General features: G+C 30.3%; 1 protein-coding gene across 8 annotated transcripts in view; it reads right to left on the bottom strand.

The window, feature by feature from the left end:
• eag (potassium voltage-gated channel protein ether a go-go) overlaps window positions 1-24,835 on the bottom strand; it is a 227,024-nt gene that overhangs the window by 18,834 nt on the left and 183,355 nt on the right. For 4 of the 8 annotated variants that reach the window (XM_089227726.1, XM_089227725.1, XM_089227724.1 and 1 more), the window contains 3 exons: window positions 23,725-23,856; window positions 14,267-14,406; window positions 4,094-4,489 (listed from right to left, as the gene is read on the bottom strand). In XM_089227726.1, the coding sequence (XP_089083852.1) occupies window positions 4,094-4,489; window positions 14,267-14,406; window positions 23,725-23,856 (668 nt within the window). The remainder of the gene's footprint in view (window positions 1-4,093; window positions 4,490-14,266; window positions 14,407-23,724; window positions 23,857-24,835) is intronic. The other 4 variants (XM_089227728.1, XM_089227729.1, XM_089227731.1 and 1 more) reach the window with 3 other exon arrangements.

Genomic DNA, 24,835 nt, shown 5'->3' on the forward strand with positions numbered 1-24,835 from the left:
TTTTTTTTTTTTTTTAATTAAATTAAATGTGACGTGTCGAAAATATGCCAACGATGTGCTCGATCGTATACTTGCAAATGGGGGTGATCATTCTGAAATATAATAACCAGATATTTTTAAGTATTTTTTAGTGACTTACTTTCGTTGGTTTTAATTTACAGTTCCTATAATATATGTATATCCTAATATACAATATGTATTAAAAATACCGAAAAAATTCTTATGATTTATATATGATTTCTGAAACTTGTGGATATTGTCCATAAAAATTATAAATTACATTTGATCGAAAACTTTGACCGTGAAATTCGTGGTTAACAAAAACAAACAAATATAATTTTTATTTTATAATGTCTCGTAAAAGTTAAGATACTCATTATATCATAAATAGTTTTATACTAAACTTGTGTTATATAATGTGTGTGTTGTTACCCACTACGAGACCCTCACCGTAAATAATACACTCATTTATATTAATATAAACTCGGATTTTCGAGTGATAGATGACTGCGTTCCGTCATTTCATAGCCGTACTGAATATTGTCACTGAAAACGCTACGAATCGGATCCTCTGTATGACTACATTTTATAATTTTATTCTTTTTTTTTTTAACACTTTATACATCCATCAATATATATAAACATACAAATAATAAACACGTTACAAAGCACATATTTTGTATAACGACGTGTCTTTGTGAATATTTCGTTGAAAGTTCTAAGTAAAAATTCCTGTATCTTGTATAATATGCATAACAAAAAAATATTTCTAATATTAAAAATCGACAAGGTGCAATTTTTTTCTCATTTCAAATATGCTTTAAAAATAAGTGTTTTAAATAGTTTTATTTTAGTTTTATTTAAAAAAAAAAATGCTCAACAAAGATTTCCAAGTATACGCCGTTAAGCAAAATTATGTGGTAATGCATCTGTCGGCCAATTGACATTGTTCAACCTAATACATATTTAAGAAAAATATTTTATCGTCATACCAATGAAAGTATTTATAAACTGTAAATAATTCTACCTTGATGCTGATAAATTCCGGTTTGATATAAAATTACATAAAGTATAAATTCAGAAAATAATTGGATATTTTAAATGTATTAAATTAAAACCAATTAGCTTCTCCAGTACCTACTGATAATGTGATTTTTTCGATATCGTTATTTATTGATTATAATATATATGTATATACTCGTATATTATATTGTACGTAGAGTACATAGATTTATTGAGCATATTTTTATTTTTATATTTTTTTAATAATAGGTAAGTAATAGTAATTAGACTTATGACATTATTTTCTATACATATTTGTCTCGGTTACCAGGTCAGTGTGCGAGAATTGTATGCCGGTTTCTTTTGCATTACATTTGAAATACCGTCAAAGATCTTTATTCGGACTTGAAACTCGAATTCGATTTTTACCATGACTACACCACAGTCCACCACTGTCTTGGGTTAAAAAATGGTGAGACTCTGTGAAGCAATATATTTACCACTGGTAGTAACCACTATATCGTATTATTATTATGTCCCTTATGGTGGGCGTCGTATTGAGGGGAACACCGATTACGGGTGGCAAACAATGTTTGAAATATAATCGATCACGATTATCACGCCTATAACGTGTATATACTATATAGAACATTTCGATGTGGTCTGTGGCTGGAATTTCGTACCATCAATGTCAACAATATCGTGTTTGGAACTTTTGGAAGAAGATAACGTATATATATATATATATATATTAATCGGCAAACGTATTTACCTTATTTAACACTGACACTTTTTAAAAGTTTATTCAAAATGTCTAAAGAACTTTCTTTTTTTGTTCATTGTGGAGTTTTCGATCGATTCTCTAGAGGGTTGAAGACTTGATAAATACATCACAGTTTGAGTTGGTACTCACCTACAGGTAGTAGTTTATTATAATATAATCTTAACGTTATTAAAATATTTAAATACCTATCAATAAAATACTTGACAGACGTGTTTGAAAGAAATTTTCACGCCATCTCGAGTGTGATCTCGAACAACTTTTTTAATTTGCTCGTTTAGCGAAGTGGGCTAAGTGTGCTTTTTGATTTCCAAGGAGTGACAGAGATTAGCCAAATTTACTACTGTCAAATAAGTTTGAAGTTATAAACATCTCCAAGGCTGCTCTAAAGATACCCTATTAAAATATATCTCTTTGTTTTCGATGATGAACAATGAGTTGAAGCATTTATGAAAATTTATGAAGTTCACACCAATCGTTCGGTTTTATTATAATATTATGTGGTACGAACTTATGTACATTATTAACTACTTTATATGCATTTAGGTCATTTTAACTAGGACAAGGTTTTATTTAATGTATGTATTTAATTACACAAAACACAAATTCTGTAAAGAATTAAATTGTTTTATAAATAATTCGATCGCTATTAACACAGTTAAGTTTTTTATCATTAGTTTTGAAAATTTCAACCGGAAATACTTCAATAAATCAAATCTTGTCAAAATGTACAGTTTTTACTTTAAAAATTATGGATTCTCCTTATTATTAAACAAATTTACAAACAACCAATATTTAAAAATTCTATTGAGATAATAGATATAATATGTATAATTTTGGCTTTTAATCGATATTACTGATCATGTCATGAAATAGTTTATTTGTGGTATAAAACATCAATATAATTTTTTTAATTATTAACAAAAATTTACCCCCGGTGACAGAGCCATTGGGATAGAAAGATTTTTGTTTCCATCGAGTACTTATTTGTAAAGTTATTAAGGCTATGGACTAGTTTACATATTTGTAAAGTTTTTATATATTTTTTTTTTTGAACTTCTCTGACTTTGAAATGAAATTGAAGGTGACTGCAAGTGAGGATCTGACGTTACCTCAATATAACTATAAACTAGATGTATGTAGAGAAACGTGTAGTAATGCATAATAAAATTTTATTTTTTATTTTTTTTTTTATTTAATCTTGGATGGTCAATGGTATTGCGAAGACCAAATTAAACATTACATTTTGCTAATATAAGACAACAATTAAAATAATTTTATGCAAATGATACTCATTTTTTCACAATTATTCCATATATTTTATTCTTACTCTGCTACTTGATAATAATTTTGGTATCTTAACCAACTGAATATTCTAAATTTCTAACTCATAAATAGTAAAAACGAATATGTTTGAATGAAACCATCAGTGCCAAATAAACAAGGTAAATTTGCTTTGTGTGATATTTGAAACACGTGCCATATTATAGACAACTGTCTTATAAAATATACAAAATTGAAAATCATTATTTATTACTACAATTACATAATACAGCAACTAGTTCAACATTCCACCAACAACAGGAATAAACTCAAATATTCAGTTTATTATAACCATACTCTAATGGACATTAAATCACTCAATACAAATATATTATAATTTTAGATTTGTAGACAAAACATATTTTCTTATTGATAAAATAAAAATAATAAAACTATTTCAAAAGTGCTCAAACTCCTATATTCGAAAATTAATTAAATAAAGAATATAGGTTAATTCACAGATAACTTACATCATAATTAGGGCTTTCCAATTATGTCTAACACGATGCAAAATTATTCATATCGAAATGTGTAGACAATTTAAACGTTACAAGTTGGTAATTGAATTATGCATATTAGATATTTCTTAATGTTATATAACTTTTAAAACAGTTTTATATTAATGTATGGATATAATTGACAATTTTTTATTTGATAAGAAAATTGTATGCATTAATCATAATATTACGCACGCATGTAAATGGAAAACCCGTTCACTAAAAATTTGGTATTATATGTTTACTAAAAAAAATATTTTGATTGATATTAATTTACACTTGAAATTATTATAATATCATATGAGTACTATTTTACAAGTTAAATGCACTCATTTTACTGGAGCTTATATGATTGGTTATTCATAGTGTTTCTCATTATACTGTCCGAGTCCTGATATTAAATATTATAGTACTATGTACATAATATAGAAAACTAAAATATTCGACAGTATGTGATATCGTTATTATAGGTAAGAACAACAGCACTCACCTCTTCGTCGTGGTCGAATGCGTTGAACACATCGTACGGCAGGCAGGACAGCAGATCGATGACGAACCACGACCGGAGGTAGTTCATCCTGATAACCTTCGGGTCAGACACGACCTCGCCGCCGGGCCCGACGAACGTAGTGTGGAAGTTGAGCACGATGTCGATGAAGAATATCACGTCGACGATGGAGTCGACCACCAGCAGGGACACGTCCTCGCTGGTCTTGTTCTTGAACGCCACGTTGTACGGCACCATGATGGCCGTGTAAAAGGTCAGGCACAGTATGACCCAGTCCCAAATGGCCTTGAACGCGCAGTAGTGCAGCAGGATGTGTGGCGGCGTCTTCGGCGCCTCTTGCCTGTACTGGGGCATTACGTCCGCGTTCAGGCTCATCATCTGCACAAGACCAAAGTATACACACACGCACGCACAGACACACCGTCGGCTCCGTTAAGGGCCGCGTGTGTCCGGGAGGAGATGACCACCGATTTTTTTTTTACCTACCGTCCTTCAGCACTAACCACGTAAAATGTCGATTTACAATAAATTCTTCTTTCCGATAACTGAATCGTTATTAGGAAAATAATCAAATGTCAAGTTTCCGTTATGATATAATTGTATAGGTAATTTATTGACAGTGGTGTTGAAGTTGTATCGTATAAGTTATAGAGGCATTATAACATAGCAATAGATTTTATTATGTTTATGCAATGCAAACTTAAATACTATACTTAGCGTTGCCAGATTTTTATTTTATTTTTATTTTGACATGTTTACACAGAGTTCGGTCAACTGTAGTCTCCCATAAGTTTAACATAGATATAGTATTAGCGAATTTTATCATAAATATCATTGATTCCTGTACGCCTATTCCAATTTGTATTCTCAATACATTTAATAGACTATTAAGATATATTTTTTATTTTCATAAAATTTCATAAAAGATTGGATAACAGCCCCAGAATCACAATGCAACCGACACTAGTATTATAGGTAGTAGTGTTATTTGTATAATGTAGAAAATGAATTTGTATGTATATAAAAAAAAAAATTAAATTTCCTAATATTCAAACTATTGTCTTGTATTTAAAAATAAAATGTTTTTCATATAATTAGGTAATTATTTTAATAATAAATACTTTTATTGAAATGTTTTTGTTTTTTTTTTTATCAAGTACCAAGATTTAAATTTCACAATCGTTTTTCATTATATTTCACCAGTAGAAGAAAAACTAATTTGTTTGTAAATAATATTATTTTTACCCGCTACCTATATGTATTCCTATTTTATTATTTTTCTGTAGTGTAGACAGTCTCGAATGAGATATTATGTGATTACGAAAAGTTAACACAACTATTTAAAAAATAAAATAAATGTCAAGATTCGAATTATAATAACACTTTTCTGACATTAAATCATTTCACTTTTATATTACTTATTTGGTTTAAGACTTTTATGTACTCAAGGAAAACGATGGTTAAAAATTTTAAATAATCATTAGTGATAATATTATGGACGCATTAAAGGTAGGTAAGAAAAATGTTAAGACACACTGTCCGTCACTAGGATACGTTTAATACGTATAGACGTAATACCTCTTGATATTCAATATAATATACATATATATAAATTTATATAAGGTAAATAAAAATCTGTTCTCACTCAATACGGTTTTGTCACGTATAAAACGTCGTTTCGACGAATTTAAATCATCGCTATCTTTATTTTGTAATGATAAGATTATATAGGGTTATGAATATGAAATATTCACATGAACTTTTCACTTTGAAGTATTTCAATAAAATATTGAAAAATATAATTTTTGAATTTTTTGATTTTTGTACGTTTGAAAAAACCATTTATAGATAGTCACACTGATTTCATAGCTAATAAGTGATTATCGGTTCACGATTATGTTTTTGTTTGATGTTTACAAATTATAATGATATGATTATACTAAGGATTTAATAAATATAAAATTTGTATTTTATTTGAATTCAAATAGGAATAATATATATGGTTTTAAGTTTTAACTCATAGATTATTATAATAGAGACTCTGATTATAACTATATCTAACAAATAATTATATAATATTAAATAAAAATGAATTATGAAATTTAAATATATAATTTGTGTGTTTTGAAACTTGTTTAAGTATGTTTATATGAATTTTATGTAATTTGTATAATGTACTAGGTAAGTAAAAAATATTTCAATAAAATTTATGCTCCAGATTTATTTAAAATGACTTTTTATTATTGTTCATAAAATATTTCAAAACAATTAATTTCATGAAACTTTAAAACCCTAGATAAGATCTAAAACAATAGATATGAACAAATGAATAAAAACGCGATACGATAAGCATGCAGTGAATTACGTGTACGAACAAGTTAGATTTGATTGATTTTCATACACAAACACGGAACGATTTTTTTTTGCTTTTTTTTTACTTGGCTCGTTTTTTAGCTAATCAGCTCGCTATGATTCGTGACGTTGACGTAATTTCGACACACAACGTTTTAAAAATAATACATTAGTTTTCGATCCATCGTTCCGCAACGTAGAGTTTCAAAAAGGTCGTCTTTCAAAGGCCTTTCATCGTGATGGTCACGTTTTCATAATACATATATTTCTATACAAAAATGTCTCATATGTGTTCAACGAACGTGCTCCGGTGAAAAGGAAGAGGACCGAATCGAACACTGTATATTATGGACAATAACGACTAATACAGTTCGATTAGCGAAGACGATACTATATATAAACTGTTATATTTTTTTTGCGCGAAAAAGGATTTAAAGAAATCGTCACGAGAATAAGTTTAATACCGAATTGATATCGAAACGTACAGTTCAGCAACAAATGAAACGTATACAATAAAATGCAATATATATAATGGTTTATTCGAATTTACGTTTATTGCGATTCACAAAAGATTTTGTTTTTTTTTTTTCAAATTCATAAACACGATGCAAGATAATCTACTCGGGTCTTTAGGACGTGTGCAAATGTTTTTTTTTTTTTTTTTGTTTTTTAATGGATGTGGATCAACTCAATAACATTGAACGTTGATAATGGTTTATTTTCTTCAATATAATCATGCTGTTGATAATATTTTACTGAACAATTCGATGGCCGAATCATGAATATTTTTAATGCTTTATTTTATTATGTTTAGAAAAATATTTGGTCCCATGATTCATGAGAAACAAACAACTCCACAATGATACGGGCCTACCATACATTTCTGCATGGATAACGCTACAGTTTAAAAATGTTCACTTAAAAATTGTAAATACTATGTAAACATATAATCAAAATTGTAAATTTATAACATTGTAAAAATACTAGATGAATTGACACACAAAAAAAATAAATTCATTAATAGTTAAAATTAAAATCTATTTAAATAGGAGCTTATTGTAAAAACGAATGGATTTGTTTTGTGTGATGTGTGTGTGTGCGTGTGATTGATCAGATTTTTGTTTTTTAATAGTGTGCCATATAACTACATTGAAAGAAAATTAACAATGATCTATATATTATAATAATAGGAAATATCTCCCGATCTAAGATTTTCTAGATCATGGTTAATAAAGTCTTTACCAAAAATGATATACCACTAGACAATACAAAAAAAAAAAAAATCAAAATACATTCGAACAAAATACCTGCCATAATAGTTATATATATACATTTAATAATATTATTGGTACAACTGTATGTTTAGGAAATATTGTATTTTCATAGAAACTGCCCAATGATTCTGTTTCATAGATTATTTTTAAACATAAAAAAAAAAAAAAACATTTATTCGTCGACATAATAGATGTTATGATATTATGTATATAGGTATTGTTCACTTCCCGTCCACCCAATTTATTTTTGTTTTATTTTCCTACGAGCGCTTTTCAATTAAATATAATTAAAAGAGAAGTCCTGAGGTGATAGTAGTGATTTAAACATGCAAATCAGTTGACTTATAATGACATTGAAACAGTTTTGAATCATTGAAAGTGGAGGTGGAAATCCAACGTCCTAAATTAAATTGTGTTTGACAGAGTTCAGATTTTATGTTTTCACGTACCAATTATATTCATTGATCGTATGAAATTTGGTGAAAATGAAGAATAAAAACAAAAAATATCTTTTGCATACTTGAGAATTATTTATATATTATGTGTAATGGGTTAGAGATCAATTGGTTTCGTTAGAATATCTTAGTATATATATTTTAGACTACGAGAAAAAAATTATTTATTTAAATTTGCAATTATTATCATTATCATTATGATCATTTATCATATTTTTTTTTATAACTGAGATATTTTAAAATATAATTTCTTTATATCGCTTCCAGTATAATATTACATTAAATATTGTGGATAGAAATTGAACTTAAGTTGAAAATTAAATATAGTTAGTATTTTAGAAAGGGAAATTTACATTTTTCAACAAATTCAGTGTTGAAATTTTGGGAATAATTGTATCTAAAATTAGTTTTTACATATTCGATTTTATAATGTCGTTAATTTTAATTTAAAAATTAATCAGTAGCTAATTGAAGTTTTTATCAGTAATTTACAAAATTATTTTCAATATTTATAATAGTAATTATAATATAAGTAGATACTTAAAACACGTTTTATCTATTTTTTATTAGTTATGCATAATATTATACAAAATACCTAATATTATCAGGATTGGATCATAATTAAAAATATTGAACATATAAAGTTTGATTTTTTGTATATAGTCATTCTTTACTAGCTAAGAAACAATGTTTTAAAAATTTGAAAAAATCACAAAACATGTAAATTATTTTTCACAAATACTATTTCGGAACATTTCGCTGACTGACCGTCTATGTTAGGAAAGGGTATTTTTATACAATGATTAATCATTGAGATTAAATGTAACACGTCCATTACAGTGATCTATTCAACGACGAGTTACACGACATCTTATACACAGCTATTTCCTCTTTTTTTTCCTCTTAATTTGCACATTTTGATGTTTATTGATTATTTTTGCATATTTTTCTCATTTATAATATACAAATTTGTAAGGGTTTTTAAGGGTATAATATTAGCTTTATAATATTTTTGCTTAAAATGTGAACCCTATTTACAAAATTATTATGTTATTATTATATTAGGATAACGGAATTACACGAAAACACATTAAATCGATATTGTTATAGTAAAAAGGTAGTATTATTATAATTTATAATATTCACGTTGTCCGTTGGACGGGTAATGTACGTCATATTTCTTAATTAATAAGCCGCATCGTGTTATACGTTAAAGGGTGCCGTAAATTTGTTAAACAAAAAGTGGTATTTAGACCTGACAAAACTACATAAAACAGGATATTGATTTGGCATATTTTCATTTTGGAAATACATTTTGATTCGTAAACATGTGCTTTATCCGGTTATAACCGGAACTTAAACTAGTCATAATATCACAAGAATACTATTAATGCCATTTTTAAGTTTGCTATAATTACAGTAAGTTGTAAAAAATTGATTAAAAATTAGCTTTGGCAAGATAGATACATTTTAGCACTCAGATATTTGTGCAGTACAATCATAAAAAATATCAGAAAATCGAAACAAATACCTTTGATGCATTTACTATCTAGTTTAAAATGTTATTTTGTATATAACATAAATATATATTATATAGGTATATATATATTGACATTTTTTTGTTATTAGGTCATATTTCTTTAATTTTATACTTTACAAGGTAAATTTAATAAATAAACAATTTTATCGATATCTTCTCCATTGAAATTGTTATTTTATATAATGGAACCAAAACATATATTAACTTTAAATTTTTTAAATATAATATAGTATTTTTTTACTTTCAGTGAACGTTTAAATCAGTTAAAGGAAAAATATTCTGGATTTTTTTTAAATATACACACACATATTATTTTTCATTTAGCAAATAAATGCATAATTTGGGTGTTTAAATCATAACTGGTGACTTTTTATTACCACAAGTCATCTGCTTTCGTAGTTATAAGATATTATTAGACTTAATCTTTGTAATTAATTAAAATCTGTTTTCAATTTCAAAAAACTTTTGTGCACAATTTCCAACGCACATAACAAGCCAACATCTGTTTTTAATCGTTTTGAGTGTCTTGAATACATTGAGATCGTAATATACGTATTGACACGTAACATGTGCCATATTTCCATCACGGAAATAAGTGTGCTACCGATTAAAAAGCATACACTTAGTAGAGATTGGTCTTCTAAATTATACTCACAAATACGAGTATACGCACACACATCCATACACACACGGAATAATGTTCATTTTCTTACAATTTTCGAAAATATAATTTTATCGACGGTTATTTTTCTCTTTAAAAGGGAGCTTTAATTAGCAAATTGGAAATTCCGCAGCCATATAATATCTATAGACTATTATATCAAAGCAAACAGTTTTGACTTCGGTAAAAACACAGTGAACTTGTAATGAATAGAACACTGTATAAGAAATTAAAATGTGTCTAACCTGTAAAATTCTACAGTTTTGTCAATCGTTTAGGTCTAAACATGAGTTTTTGGTTTAATTAATCAAGTATAACACGGTCGTTTGCGTTACTCCCCCGAAAACAATTGAACAGCATTTTATTAATTATGCAAAATTATTTTACGGGCAGTTTCAATAACAATGCCTTCGAAACGTGAGAGAACGATAAGACAAAATTAATTAAACTTCCTATGCCACGAGTATAACGTAACGGGAGGTTTACATGCCATTTTCGACGCGTGTTCTTTCAAACGATTTTAACTTCACATTTGACCTACCGTTCAAAAAAAAAAATTGGATACCTACATAAATATTTAGAGCAATCAGAATTTCCACCAACTATTATTACTATCATTATAATTATTATTTAGTACCTATCTAACATATAATTCTTAATGAGCCAATTTTTAAAAATCGACAGAAACAAATTCGGAAATAGTACGATACCCATACAGTGTGTCCTATTCCGTTTTATTTGTAGAGAATTTCCCTAGTTACTATATATATATATATATATATATATATATATATATACATTCAATCTACTTCAACCACCGTCTGGATATAATGCATAGAGGTTTTCGTTTCCGGAGGTCACGGTGTGGTGGTTTAACAATGGACGATCGAGTAATTAATGATCATCCAGTTGCGGGAACACCTCTCTGCAAAACACATACGAGTATATACGATACACACCAAAGAGCAATAATGATCACGGCGAGACGTTTATCGAGGTCTATGCGAAAAAATAGATTGATCCAACGTGACCATGGAAAAATTCAAAAATTCAAAGGCATTCCAAGTGCACAACTTTAGAGTTTTGACGTTGATTTCCGTTAATATATTGAAAGTCAATTTGAAATTACGTCTCAACGTGATATCATAACAGTTGGTGTGCCTACACAACGTCATCGTAATATATTTCATCGTTAAAAAAACTACCACAGCAAATAAAAGTAATATTATTTACGAAATAAAAACCCATAGAATGTGATCTTTTTATACAGATAAAATGTAATCAAATATGATCGGTTCAAACCAAGTTTCGCTCAGCTGTGGAAACAGGGGAATAGAGAACAGTTATTAGTTTTTTTACAATATAATCATGATGTACAACTTTTTCAAAATGCATTGAAAACGGTGGACAACGAGTGTTAAATATTTATATCATTCAAATTCATAATAAATTGGACATATTTTTACATCTCAAAAATAACATTTAAAATGTTATTTTTTATTTTTTATCAATAATTAAAATGTAGTTAACAATCTGTAGTACTCTAAACATCATATTTAAAACATTGTTAGGAATGGTTATATAAGGATTCTGTTATTTAATTTGTGTATCTAATCCAATAATGATTTAAAAATCGATATTTTGACGATACGTCTGGTACAGTATAATGATTTAACATCGGCGAAATCATTGAGAGTGGGTGTATACCTAAAAAGTGATATTATTTGTGCGCTAAAATAAAAATCTCACGCGAGTATGATCAAGACATAACAATGAAGTGAGATAAACTTCAAGAATGATGTATTTTACATTTTTGAGATATTCAAGACTCTAATAATTATTTTAAATTATTGATGAAAAAAAATAAAATTTAAATCCTTAAAGAAAACATAGAAAATATGATATAAAAATTATGTTGATAACGCTGCTGACTATAATTTATTTAACGTGAGTGAATAAGGTTTTTTTGTCGTCGTTTATATAACAGAGTAGAAAAAAAAGTTATCTTCAGATTTCTAATTAGACGCGTTCATTTTTAATCAAATCTAAAACGCTGATTACAATGATGAACCGTATTTTGCAAGGTTTGAAAATTGTTCTGATGCAAAACGAAAATGAGAAAAAAACACGATTTTTAATTTCATTTTTAAGGGGATCTTTTTTGGTATCTCAGCAATAATTATCCTTAAATTCTATTGTGTCTTTCTGATTTGTTTTTACACCGATGATAAGATTTCAAAATATTATGCGAGAAATATCTCGTTTATGATTTATGGGTTTTTCCATTAAGTTGACAATTATTATTGTTTTTAATCACGTCCGACACATAAAAAAACCAACTCAAAAGTGCAATACCTACCTTATTAATAATATAATATCGTTATTAACTTCTTTCATTTCTTTGTTTTAGAAAGCTTATCTTTGTCGGAGTTTACATAGTATTGTTATTCAAAACTTAATACACTACTGTGGAATACACATAGTTGCTTTGTTGATATTTGATGAACTTTCCTACGCTTCTCTTTATTTAACATTATAATATGATGCAAAACAAAATTTAATATCAAAACCTGTCACGTTATTAAAAATGTGTTTTCTGATATTGTTATTGTTATATATACTTGTATATATATATTTTGTAATTGAATAAATGATTTTGTAGAAATGATAATAAAGTATATTTAATATTAAGCTTCCATCTGGAATTAACTATAACACAATTCGATATTTGTGACGAAGGTCGTTTTTGAAGCATTGTATCATATTACAATTACTATTTTTAATACAAAAGTCTCTAAATAGACTAAATAATATATTATAATTTATATATTATTACTTTTATATTATACAGATTAACTTTATAGATGTATGATGTAATCGTTAGTCAAGACGATGATAACTTTGTAACTTGCTAGAATTTTTTTTAAATTGTCTAAGTATGAGAATGTGTGCTACAAGAGTAATTTTCAAAGTTTTTCGAAAGGGTTATGAATGAATTCTAATGGCAAGGTCACAAAGATAATAATATTTGTAACAGAAAGATCTAATAAACTTATTTAGATAACTAACAATGAAACAGCATTTGTCTAGATTGATATTCAAATGTCAAATAATTATGCCGTAGCATATGGGTTTTCGAGATTTTGTTTTGAAAATAATTAAGTCTAAAAACAAAAGTTATTATTGCGTAGATGTGCAATCATATTTGTCATTTGTTTTTGTCACACTCTGTGTAAGCCATGTGAAATGTATATTAATCTGGTCCATGACATGATGGTCTTGACGGAAAATACCTACGCGCGTCGTAGCAGTCATCTCCTCCATCGCGCGTTGTGTTTACCCCACCAACCTTCCTCGTCCAACACAAAAACGACATTTCGTTTGAGTTTGGACTAAATTAGACTATATACGTACTTAGTCTTAATAATATCAGTGGCACATCATATATGTATGTGTCAGGGTGGTATGAGAGAAAAGCTAGGGGATAGCAGATGCATATCCTACACGATTGGACGTTAAAACCACCCTGTTACACACCTCCATCACCACTGATTTATATATAAAAATCAAGAACTGGTACCTCATGTTTTTTTTTATTTCAGTTCCAGTACTAATTAATTTCATTACGAAGTTCTGGTCGTAGTTCTAGTGTTCAAAAATACAAATCAAGGGTTAAGACAAGGGTGGTTATTTCAAAATATTTATTTTCGTTCATATAGTTCTGAAATTATTAAAGGTTTTTTGGGCTTCTTTTCGACTCGGTTCCAGTCCCTGAGTTTAAAATATATCAACGTACGACAACGTCGATGATAATACATAGGTATAATATTATATCAGACGATTAAATAAACGGTTAAATCCCGTGGTACTCACGTGCGCTAAATGAGACTGGACATGCCTGGTAGAGTCCTTGATAGAAACGGGATGCGACGAGAACTGCGACACCAGCGTCTTGCTCCTGGTCACGGATCGGGCCAGCTTGGCGAACTTGCTCAGGCCTGCTAACAGATCTCCTGGTGTTGGGCAAGGCAATGGAAAAACGAAAACAAACGGAAAAAGACACACTCAACATGCACGTCAAAAATATAAAAAATGTAAACGAAGAAAAAAACATAAACGAAAAACCATAAGCAAGACATCAAATAACACATAATACCTATAATAGTGATAATAATAATGATATGGCATGGTTATAAGAATCAAAATAATGATATAAAGTAACGAAATAGGTTTTGGTATTATTAATGATAATAATCATAGTAGTAGTGAGTCGTATGATAATTTGTTTAAAAAAAACACAGAATCCTTATGTCTAGGTTTTACAAGTATCATAGAGTTTGAAGAACATAATAATTGCGCCCCCCTAAAAAATATAAATTAGCCAAAGTATAGTGAATTTAATAATTGTACGATAGAAATAATAATCTTTATTCTAAATTAATAACGAATTATAGATGCAATTATTTATATAAAATTTCTACTTACAGTAGTACTCAAAACATATTTTTATTGGAATATTTAATATTATAGTTATTATTATTGTTTATTGAAATTGTTTTGACGGACGGAACTCAGTTTATAAACGCTAGGAAACAAATAATTTATAATCAAGAGCACACGCAAGGGAACTGAGAGGATATGTTTTCAGTTAATAGGTTAATTCAGTTAATCGTTTTTCACTCGTAAAAAAAGAGAAACAAATATGTGCTGTATCATCAGAGATTTTTACTGTTCCCTTCCTTGGCTTATGTTTCTGTGCTAATTATTATGACGTACTGGTTTTAAGGTGATTCCTAAAATAAGAGATTCTCCGATTCTCGATTCTAAAACCGTCGTCGTTGTCATCACAACACGGGAATTCTGGAGGAAAGTGACCCTATACGAATATCCAAATTAACGTTATAATTAAAATATCTCCATGGTCCGAAAATGTCTGTTTTGGATCGAAATATATTATTTCTGTATCGAGATGATTCGGTATTATTTACAGTTACGTTATTCAATTTGAACTTTGAACCCATTTCTAACACCTTTGTTGCACGGGGTATTATTTGATACGAGCAGACAATATCGATATGGTCATGACGTGCACAGTGTATTAATATTATAGCCAAATATATACAGAATTTTCGCCTATGTGGAAAACAAAACAATGTCTATATGATACAAGCGTGTAAATGTTGTATTTTCGGTTTTCGTTTCGTTTGTGCGGACATTCGCTGTGAATCGCCTGAAATGAATATTTTCAACCGGAATACGCCTTCCGCGCAAATGTTTATTTTGACATGACATCTAACATTTTGACGCTGTTTCGGAATCGATATTCCAGTTAAATGTATATAATACAGAACACGTCTTTTTTTTTTTTTAATTTTTTTTCAGTCGATTCACATCCGACCAAAAACGAACATTTCAAAACGCCCCACCGACACCTGTCCCGAAACGACTACAGAGCTGGAACACTGAAATAATGTTATTGACGTATCTATCGATTCTACACCACTGCGAGAGAATACAATATCAGATTTAATGGAAACAGTAGTTTTTTAGAATATTACTTATATCGATGTGACAAAACAGACGCTAATTCGACAGAGTCTGGAAACATCGGACGTGAAGAATGTTATGTGGCTTATGTCACCGCCTTCACGAACTATACAATGTAACCAAACACAACGATATTCTACACCGGGTTACGGGTTTTTCGCACGCCATGTCTCTTTTTCAAACTTGACAGTGGCCAAAACGTGGTGTTATGTTGAAACTATGATTGTAGTTATGTTATTACTGATCTGCCGTTATTAAATTTAAGGACAACAAGTCAACAAATCATCATTAATGCACTCTCGTCATCATCAGTTTTTTCAAATTAATTCGCATTAAGCCCGTAAAAAAAAAAACAACTTTTGAGTGAATCCACTTGATTATAATATCATATTATTATTTTCTGAATTCGTTCGTTAGTTGTCGATTATGTTTTTTTATCAAAAGAAAAAAACGTGGGCGTGTTGAGTCAACTTATCGGTTCTTTCCAATGGAGTGCTGCGAATCATACATCGTTGAGCAATTTTGGATGGATATGGACGCATCGTAGTGAAACAGTTTTAACATCGCATCGTACGCGAATTACTACGTTACCGACGATGGATATCGAACGTACGTGAGATGATGATAATTTGGGCCGTATCGAATTAGAAGTTCTGACACACACGTACGCACATGACGTGTGTTATTTTTATAGGGATCGAATTGTCGACGAAGACCGTTTTTGTGTGGACCGTCATCGTCGACGAGGTCGTTGGTGGTTTTTCCCTCACCTCACAGTATAAGTTACGACGGTGTACCATCGAGTTTATGTACAATCATTTATACGTATAGTATAATACGTTCCCACTCGCAATATGGGTGAAACAACACGGAAACTGTTCAATCGGTGCGTACCGGTTACTGCGGTGGTTATAACCACAAAGTTCACATACGTAGTATTGTATATTATAGTATATACAAGGTGTCATTGGGTTTCCCACACAAACTTTGAAAATAATGATTTCGTTCGAGCGAGTGGAATTGTAAAATTTACAACGTCACGTGAATTTTTGTCTCCTCCTCCAAAACGAGATTTGAATTGTGTCACAACTAATTTTGAAATTTTTCACGTGGCGTCACGCTTTCATTTATAAATTGGCACTAATTTTGAGGAATTGCCCATCAAGATAATTATAGCTACAGTTACAGTTAGAAGTTTTTGAAGATAACTTCTAAGTTGATATTTAATTTATATTTTGAACAATCGATATTTACTTTATATTTTGTTATATTTTCCTTAAAGTAAGTGGGTTTCGAGTACTGAAATTTGAAATTATAGTTTTTAAACCTTTGACTTTGAATTATGTAGCAGTACAATTGAATGAAAAGTGATGTCAAAAAATGACAGAGAACAAGCGTCGTTGAAAGTTGTAGTGAACGCTTATTATTTGAATAGAACTTAAGAGCCATACACGATTTACCACTTAGAAATAGATAAGTAGGTAGATACTAGATAGGTATATTATATCGCCCAACGGAATTTTATAAAACAGCAGAATGATTTTTGAGATTAAAAAAAATTCCAAAACACGTGCAGATTTTTAAACATTTTATAAGCTATGGACGCGCTGTTGTTATTTTAATACTCGTATTATTGTCCGCTTCGATGTTAGTGCGAAAAATATTATGAGTGGCTCTATTATTATTATTTTTATTATTATTATTACAAAACGATGAACGTCTGCGAGGCGTTCACGACAAAAATCCACTCAGATGAGCATAGCCTTAAGCCCCCAGCCGAAATCGTGACCTACTGCACCGAACATTATGTTTTTGTTGTCACCGTGAATCCATTTTGGTATTTTAATGCGAGGCACGACAACAGGGTTTGCGGACACCCTAAACTCGAAAACGTCGTAAAAACAAAAGGCATTCATTGTTTTTCAGTCCCTTGCGGTTATTTTTTTGTCGTCTTCCCCATGGCGTTATATCAGAGACCCGTCACACGGACGCATGCACGTTTGTCCGGTTCATAACCTAGTTGAGTGCGACGGTGCAGGTTTTAACGTTTAAAAAATATTTCACGCTTACGAATTAAAACACCAACGGGTCCAGTACATATAACTACCAAACGAGACAATAATAAACGCAGAACTGAAAAAAAAATTACGCGTTCATTTATGTGGCCGTATACAATAGCACCTGCGAGTGACGGGGAGATTCTCTCTAAACGATCAGAGCCGGATGATGGTGAGGGGACGGCATGCAGAGTGTCAAGAACATGAAACACGGAAAGGGTCGACCACTTTAATATTTACAACGAGCTGTAACAACAACGACGACGACGACATTAATTATATTGTAATAATTTTATTATTATTTTGTTATAATCGCGTATGATGTGAGAAGGGGTCGCATAACATGCGTATATAATATACTAATATAACACGCGAGCGTGAAGAGCCGAAAAGGGGATGACGGACACCCCGTGAAATAAAAACCACGCCAAACCTAATCTCTAATCGGAAGAAACTGTGTTCAGGGCGCTTAATAATAATAAGATAATAGTACTATAATAGTTGTCACGTTTGGCCTCTTAGTCGAGAACACGGCGGCACCACTCGGGGAATAAATCTAGACATATTATTTTAGAGGGTGTTGGGCTCGGGATTTCGGTAGGTTGACGATGACGAAACGACGAGAATACGATATGGACCGAGATGACAGCGCATTTTTGGCAGCTTTTACCGATTGTTACCTACGCTACATTAAAGGTATCTTGTAGAGAAAAAAAAACTGCATAATATGCCTACATATTATAGTTTTTCTTATTACCTATCAAAATATTTTGATTTTTATACTTTTTTATGTGTGATAATTAATAGGGAGTGGATTTGAAAGCTAATTGCATTTTTTCCTTTATGACCGAAAACATTACTGTCCAAGCACAAAATTCATTTCATACTTCAAAAAATTTTAAAAATTTAATTTTTATTTGTTGACATGGATATTTAGTGAACTTTTATGTTATTAAGTAACTTTTATATGATAATGGATACAATTTGATAAAGATATAGTTAAAATTAATTCTAAGTGGAATGAAATAGAATATTATTTGTTTTGTCTCGACGTACATTCTATATTTATTATTTAGCCAAAACAATTTTCAGGGTAAAAATAAGCTAGAAAAAGACAAATAATAAAATCATATTAATAATTATTATTTAATGCATATAATAACAAAAAAAATTCGTTCGATGTTATTTTAAGAGTATTTTTGTAGTTCTTTTTAGTGTGAAATTTCTGTTATGAGTTTATTAAAACATATTTTTCAAGTTATTTTTCTTGTTTTTTAGATCACTTAAATCCGTTCCCTAATGGTCATTAAAAAAGAAACACAAGAAATTCGTCATATTTTTTTTGCCTTAAAAAAATTAGTTATGTTAGTCATATATTATTATTTACGCCCGCGTGTGCATCAACAACAACCACAACAACCACAAATATATTATTATAGGATATTATAATGTATACAGTTATTCTTTAAGAGATTTATCCTTCGTAATTACTATAATGGAGGTTTTGCAGAGGTAGAAAAATATCGATACCAATTTGTCGAAAAAAACACCAGCTCTTTCTGTATATATTTAATAACTGTGTAGTCTAAAGTACTTAAAATTTTAAATGCAAATTCCTTCTCTTTAAAAAAATAAAAAATAAAACAATTTTCAACATTATATACAACACACACACACAATATTTAAAAAACAAAACATTTTCCTATGCTAATAAACATTTCATTCATTAATTATTCTCAAGTTCCAGCTAATCTGTTACTAACCACTAACTAATTATATTTACAGAACATAATCGAATTAATGATTATAAGGTTAACCAAATTAAAATTATGGACATATTATCTACCAAACTATAAGGTATTTACATCTAACCGATAATTATTTGATTTTATAACAGTCGATAAACAATCTTTTTTTCTAGTGAAAAAGCAAAACAATTTTAAGTTTCATATTATAAATATAATGAACGATTTATCATTATTTCCGTTTTATAGTAAACCAAGGATTAAAAGGAATTAATAGAAATTAATGAATTATAAAGGATAATTTAAAACACATTGGACTTTTGAAGTATTTTTAATTTATTTTTTTATTTTATTTACTGCAGGATTTTTTTTTTCGAAGGGACAATGTAACCTGTATTACACAGAATACCTGAATGGAAAATTATAATTGTCCTATCAATATTGCCCGATAAAATCAATCGATCCAGATAATATAGATTTTTACGTAAATGAATCATAATATTATTACAGACTATAACCATTAAAATTAAAAAATATTTTGACACATGCATAGATACTGTTATCATTTATTATTAATATATGCGTACGCCCGAGTGAAAATTTATATGAGTTTTAAATTGAATGGAAGTTGTATATTTTATATAACTATAAGCTATATAACTTAAATTCAACTCAATGTTTGATTCAATATCCTTAATTGTCATAATAAGCAGGTACCCGAGCAATCAGCTGAATATAAAAGTATTATTTTCTGATTATTTAATACCTACTCTTATTTTTTTTTCTTTTATCAATTTGCAATCGAAATTATTCAACAACGAATCCATGAAAAACAATTAAAATAACTTACGATATTATATAACATTTTCAAAAAACTTTAATCCGTAGGTATTATATCATTTGTACGTATATATAAATAAAACAAAATGCAATGTTATACAACGATATCGGTGATGTATGTTTTTCGGATATTTTTAAAACTTTTTGTGCATAGGTATTTTACAGATGTACTGTTTGCGTACAAATATAGGATATATATATATATATGTATATAGTAATCAATCTAAATAGAAGTTGGTATAATATCGCTAGTTAAAATAATATTATAACTTTATATTATTGGGCAGGTAGTTAGTTTTTCGCGGCCCTTGTGCAATAATGTTTCAGTATCTACTAAGATATTGTATGAGGTACAGTATTGTTGGACGTCACCGTTTTCGTCCAAAAATTATCCTTCCCTTCTCGGACGCTGTCGATTTTCGGCCAGTATCTACAGTTTTACATATTATATATTATTATTAGCTCAGTCGCATAAATTAACAATTAGTTTCTTAGAAACAATTTTACTTTTTTTGTAGTTTACACTATTAAATGCAAGTGTAATTTCGTTCATAGTTAAAGCAGTATTATTCCTTAATAGTTGTTTGATAATATAATATAATGTAAAACAAGAAACAAATCAGTTTAGTATGGTATCAGAAATTTTTGTCAATGATTTTATGTCAGACTCTGTACTGACAATGTAAATGAAAAAAAGTGCCGTGATTACTTAACTTTCAATAAATTTATAGGTATTGTACTATATTAATTTTTATTCGATTAATGTAATATGTTATGTTATAACAAATTATTACCAATTGTTTTATTTTATTATCTTTTCACATAGTTGTAAAGCTAATAATGTTATCTAATAAAAAAACTATTGACTGAAAAGGGACAGTGTCTGAAAAAGGAACGGTAAGTTTTGGCCGAAAAGGGGGCAAAGTACAGGCAGCCAGGTAGATAGATGGGTAGGTATAGTTAAGTACTCGACTACCTATGGACACAGACAGATATTATGAGTGTCAATAGAAAGAAACGGCAAATGTAATCGATCCACTACCTAAGCATAATATGTAACTGAGTTTTGTTGTGATTGATGTTTTGTTTCTTTTTTTTTTTAAATATGTTTAATAAGTTGTGATGTACAACTCATCGCTATGAAAAAAAAAAAAAATGTAGTAAGTATAGATAAGAATATTAGACCTAATAAAATACAAATGTATTTTCTTTCTGTTACACTATATATAGGTAGAATTATTATTATTAGTTGAACACACTGTGTTTGTAAATAATGGTACTTAAGTCTATACTGTTATAAAATGTACGACATATAATAATATCGTTATGTATATAGGTAATATAATATTATAATTGTCCATGCAACTCAAACACACATAAAACATACAAACAACTTGCACAAATCAATAATTATTATATTAGTATTGTCGTACTGAATATAATAAGTCCATCGAAAAGGTTAAACAATTATTACAATAATAATGTGTGATGATCATTACTCTACGACATACGTAACACACACTGTATTATAGTTGTATTGTTTATCAAAAATGTATGTATGTATAATAACAATAATGACTATGAGGGTAATAATACGATAAATAAATAATTAAAAAAAAAAGAAAAAAAAATAGAGGGTGTCATCCGTTTGGTTCGCTGAAGTCAAACTTTCCGTTTTTGACTGAAACGAACCACACGACTCTGTGGGCCAGGGTGAGTGATGAGAGAAGTACTGCGTGTTACACATCAAGTCATATTAAAATAGTAATAAAAATAATATTGTACATTAAGTGACGTCTGTATATGATTGGTGTATAGGGAGTGGTCGGAAGGGCCTACACGGGTTTTTCGATAAACCTTCCGACGGCGATCAGCCGGTATAGTAGTGAGATAACAATAAAATAATACAAGTAAAACACGCGGAAATGAATAAGTTTAAGTGATTAAAGAACAAAATAGTGTGCTGTTATGGGCGGTAACATGTGTACGGACGTGTACCTATGCATATGCGTAATACACAAACGAGCGTCTCGCCTGCGCCGGTCGGTCTGCAATGATTATTAATTAGGGTACGCATATGGCCCACATTATTGTACAACACAGCAGTTTACTCGCAATGCCTCGGAAATTGGAGGGGCATAAAAATTAACGTTTCGAGATATCTTAGCAACTCGAATTTATCAAAAATTGATTTCTAAGGGAATATAAAAAAAGTCAGACTCGAGATTCTCGTAATGTTTTTTGAGTGATCGGAGGTTATCGCGAACCGAATGTATATAGCCGCGCGTGACATCGATGTACAAATCGTGTATTCGTTGTAGTAAAATAATATTATCGTCTGGCCTGTCCGATGTTTTCCGTGGAAGGAGTGGGGAGGGGGGTGGAGATCACCCATCAGTTAATTGTGAGAGACAAGTGAGTGAGGGTGGGTTTGATGGTGACCGTGTGTGTGTGTGTGTGTGGTGGAGGTTATAATGACGTTTAATCAAGTCGGCTAGAACTTTTCACCTTTCGAGCAGCTAACCTTCACCACCACCATTACCACTATCTCTTGGAATCGTCACTGAATTCTTCGTTGCCCCGCTGTCGTCGTTTCGGTTTTATTTTTATTTTTTATGATTGATCCTAAGCAAACCCCCGGCACCTCCACCACCTTACTAAACCTATAGCCACGGCGCAAAGTCAATAACGTCGGTAATTTAATCCCGTCCGGTTAAATTACAGGCGAACGGTTCGCGCGTATGCGCATTGATTGTCACCCGACCGACATTTCACTATATTATTATATAATTATTATTATTATTATTGTTTTGCACACCCCTTGATACACATTACACACTCGGTGCGCCCACGCATACAAATAAATGCACAAACGTTTGTGTGTTTTGCCGACCTCGCGCGTCCGTTCCGCTCGTTTGGCCGTCGAGTGTAATAGAGAACGTGTTATATTTGTAATATCATGATTCATGACGATATGAGGTGTGTGTGTGTGTGTGTGTGTGTGTGTGTGTGTGTGTGTGTGTGTGTGTGTGTGTGTGTGTGTGTGTGTGTGTGTGTGTGTCGTATTGTCGTCGATCGAACGAAAATAATTATTTTTTTTTTTATTATTATTATTATTATTTTTTTTTTTTTTGAAACTTACCGCCTTTGGAGTCCTCCGACTCGATGGGTTGCTTCAGTGCCGTGATGTCCCTGAACGTGAGCAGGAACAACACGACGAGATCCCTCTCGTTCTTGATCGGAGCTATTTGCATCAGCAGCCATAGCGGTGTCTCTAACAAATATCATTTAAAAACGGTTATATGTGGTCGCAGTCGAGACGGTGGTGACGTTCGGTGCGGCCAAAAGCGGCGTGTTTGACGTCTACCACGACAAAAATGTATAGCATTTGGTAATAACGCAATATATGCATTGCGATTTGCGATTTGCGTCATTACCAAACCGTCGTTGTCCATTTTAAGACTACGTTACGGCGTATTGCCATGTCATCAACACGTACATTACCCCAGCCCCAATCAGAGCAGGAATTGTACAAATCTGATCAGGAATTCACAGGAATCAGGAATACTAATAATTATTGATGCAAAAAAATTGCGAAATTCTGATTGGTGGAGGGTGTGTGGGGTGGGGGGGGGGGGTAATGTACGTACGACCAACAGTCGAAACTCGAAATCGGAATGACGAACAACAGTACTTTTGGCCGCGTCGACGTACGTGTTTTTTTTTTTGCTTTCTTTATACAACAATATTTTTTTGATATTGTAACAAGACGTATTTTCAACAGGTAACAACTACCGAAAAAATGTCGGATACGGTGCGTAACCGACCGACGTAAAATAAGTGTCTACTTATTGGCAAAGTTAATTATTATAATATTGTTTATATTTCAACTTATATATCTAATTATACCCAGCCTAAATTAGGCCGTCTGAAGGCTGTTTCATATAACGGCCAACCGTTACGCGTTAATTAATAATATTTATAACAACATTACACACGTGTCTGAAAAATCTCCACGAATTTGTCACTTTGTCATCGATATCGCAAATAAATCGTATCCAACATGATCGATTATCGCAGTGTGGTTTACGTTTTTCAGGTTAGGTCGTATTAAATAAGACGACATCACTTCAGTCGCACCTTGTGAATCGTATACGCGAGAAAAAACGATCGAAACCGTTTTCCAATATTTTCGTCGTCATCTCTGACAAATCCGAGGAAACTTTTCAAACGACTCTCACGTAATGATAATT

Source organism: Diuraphis noxia, unplaced genomic scaffold (assembly GCF_037042655.1).
Source record: "Diuraphis noxia isolate RWA-SAM2 unplaced genomic scaffold, SU_Dnox_SAM2 contig0004, whole genome shotgun sequence".
Classification (NCBI taxonomy): domain Eukaryota; kingdom Metazoa; phylum Arthropoda; class Insecta; order Hemiptera; family Aphididae; genus Diuraphis; species Diuraphis noxia.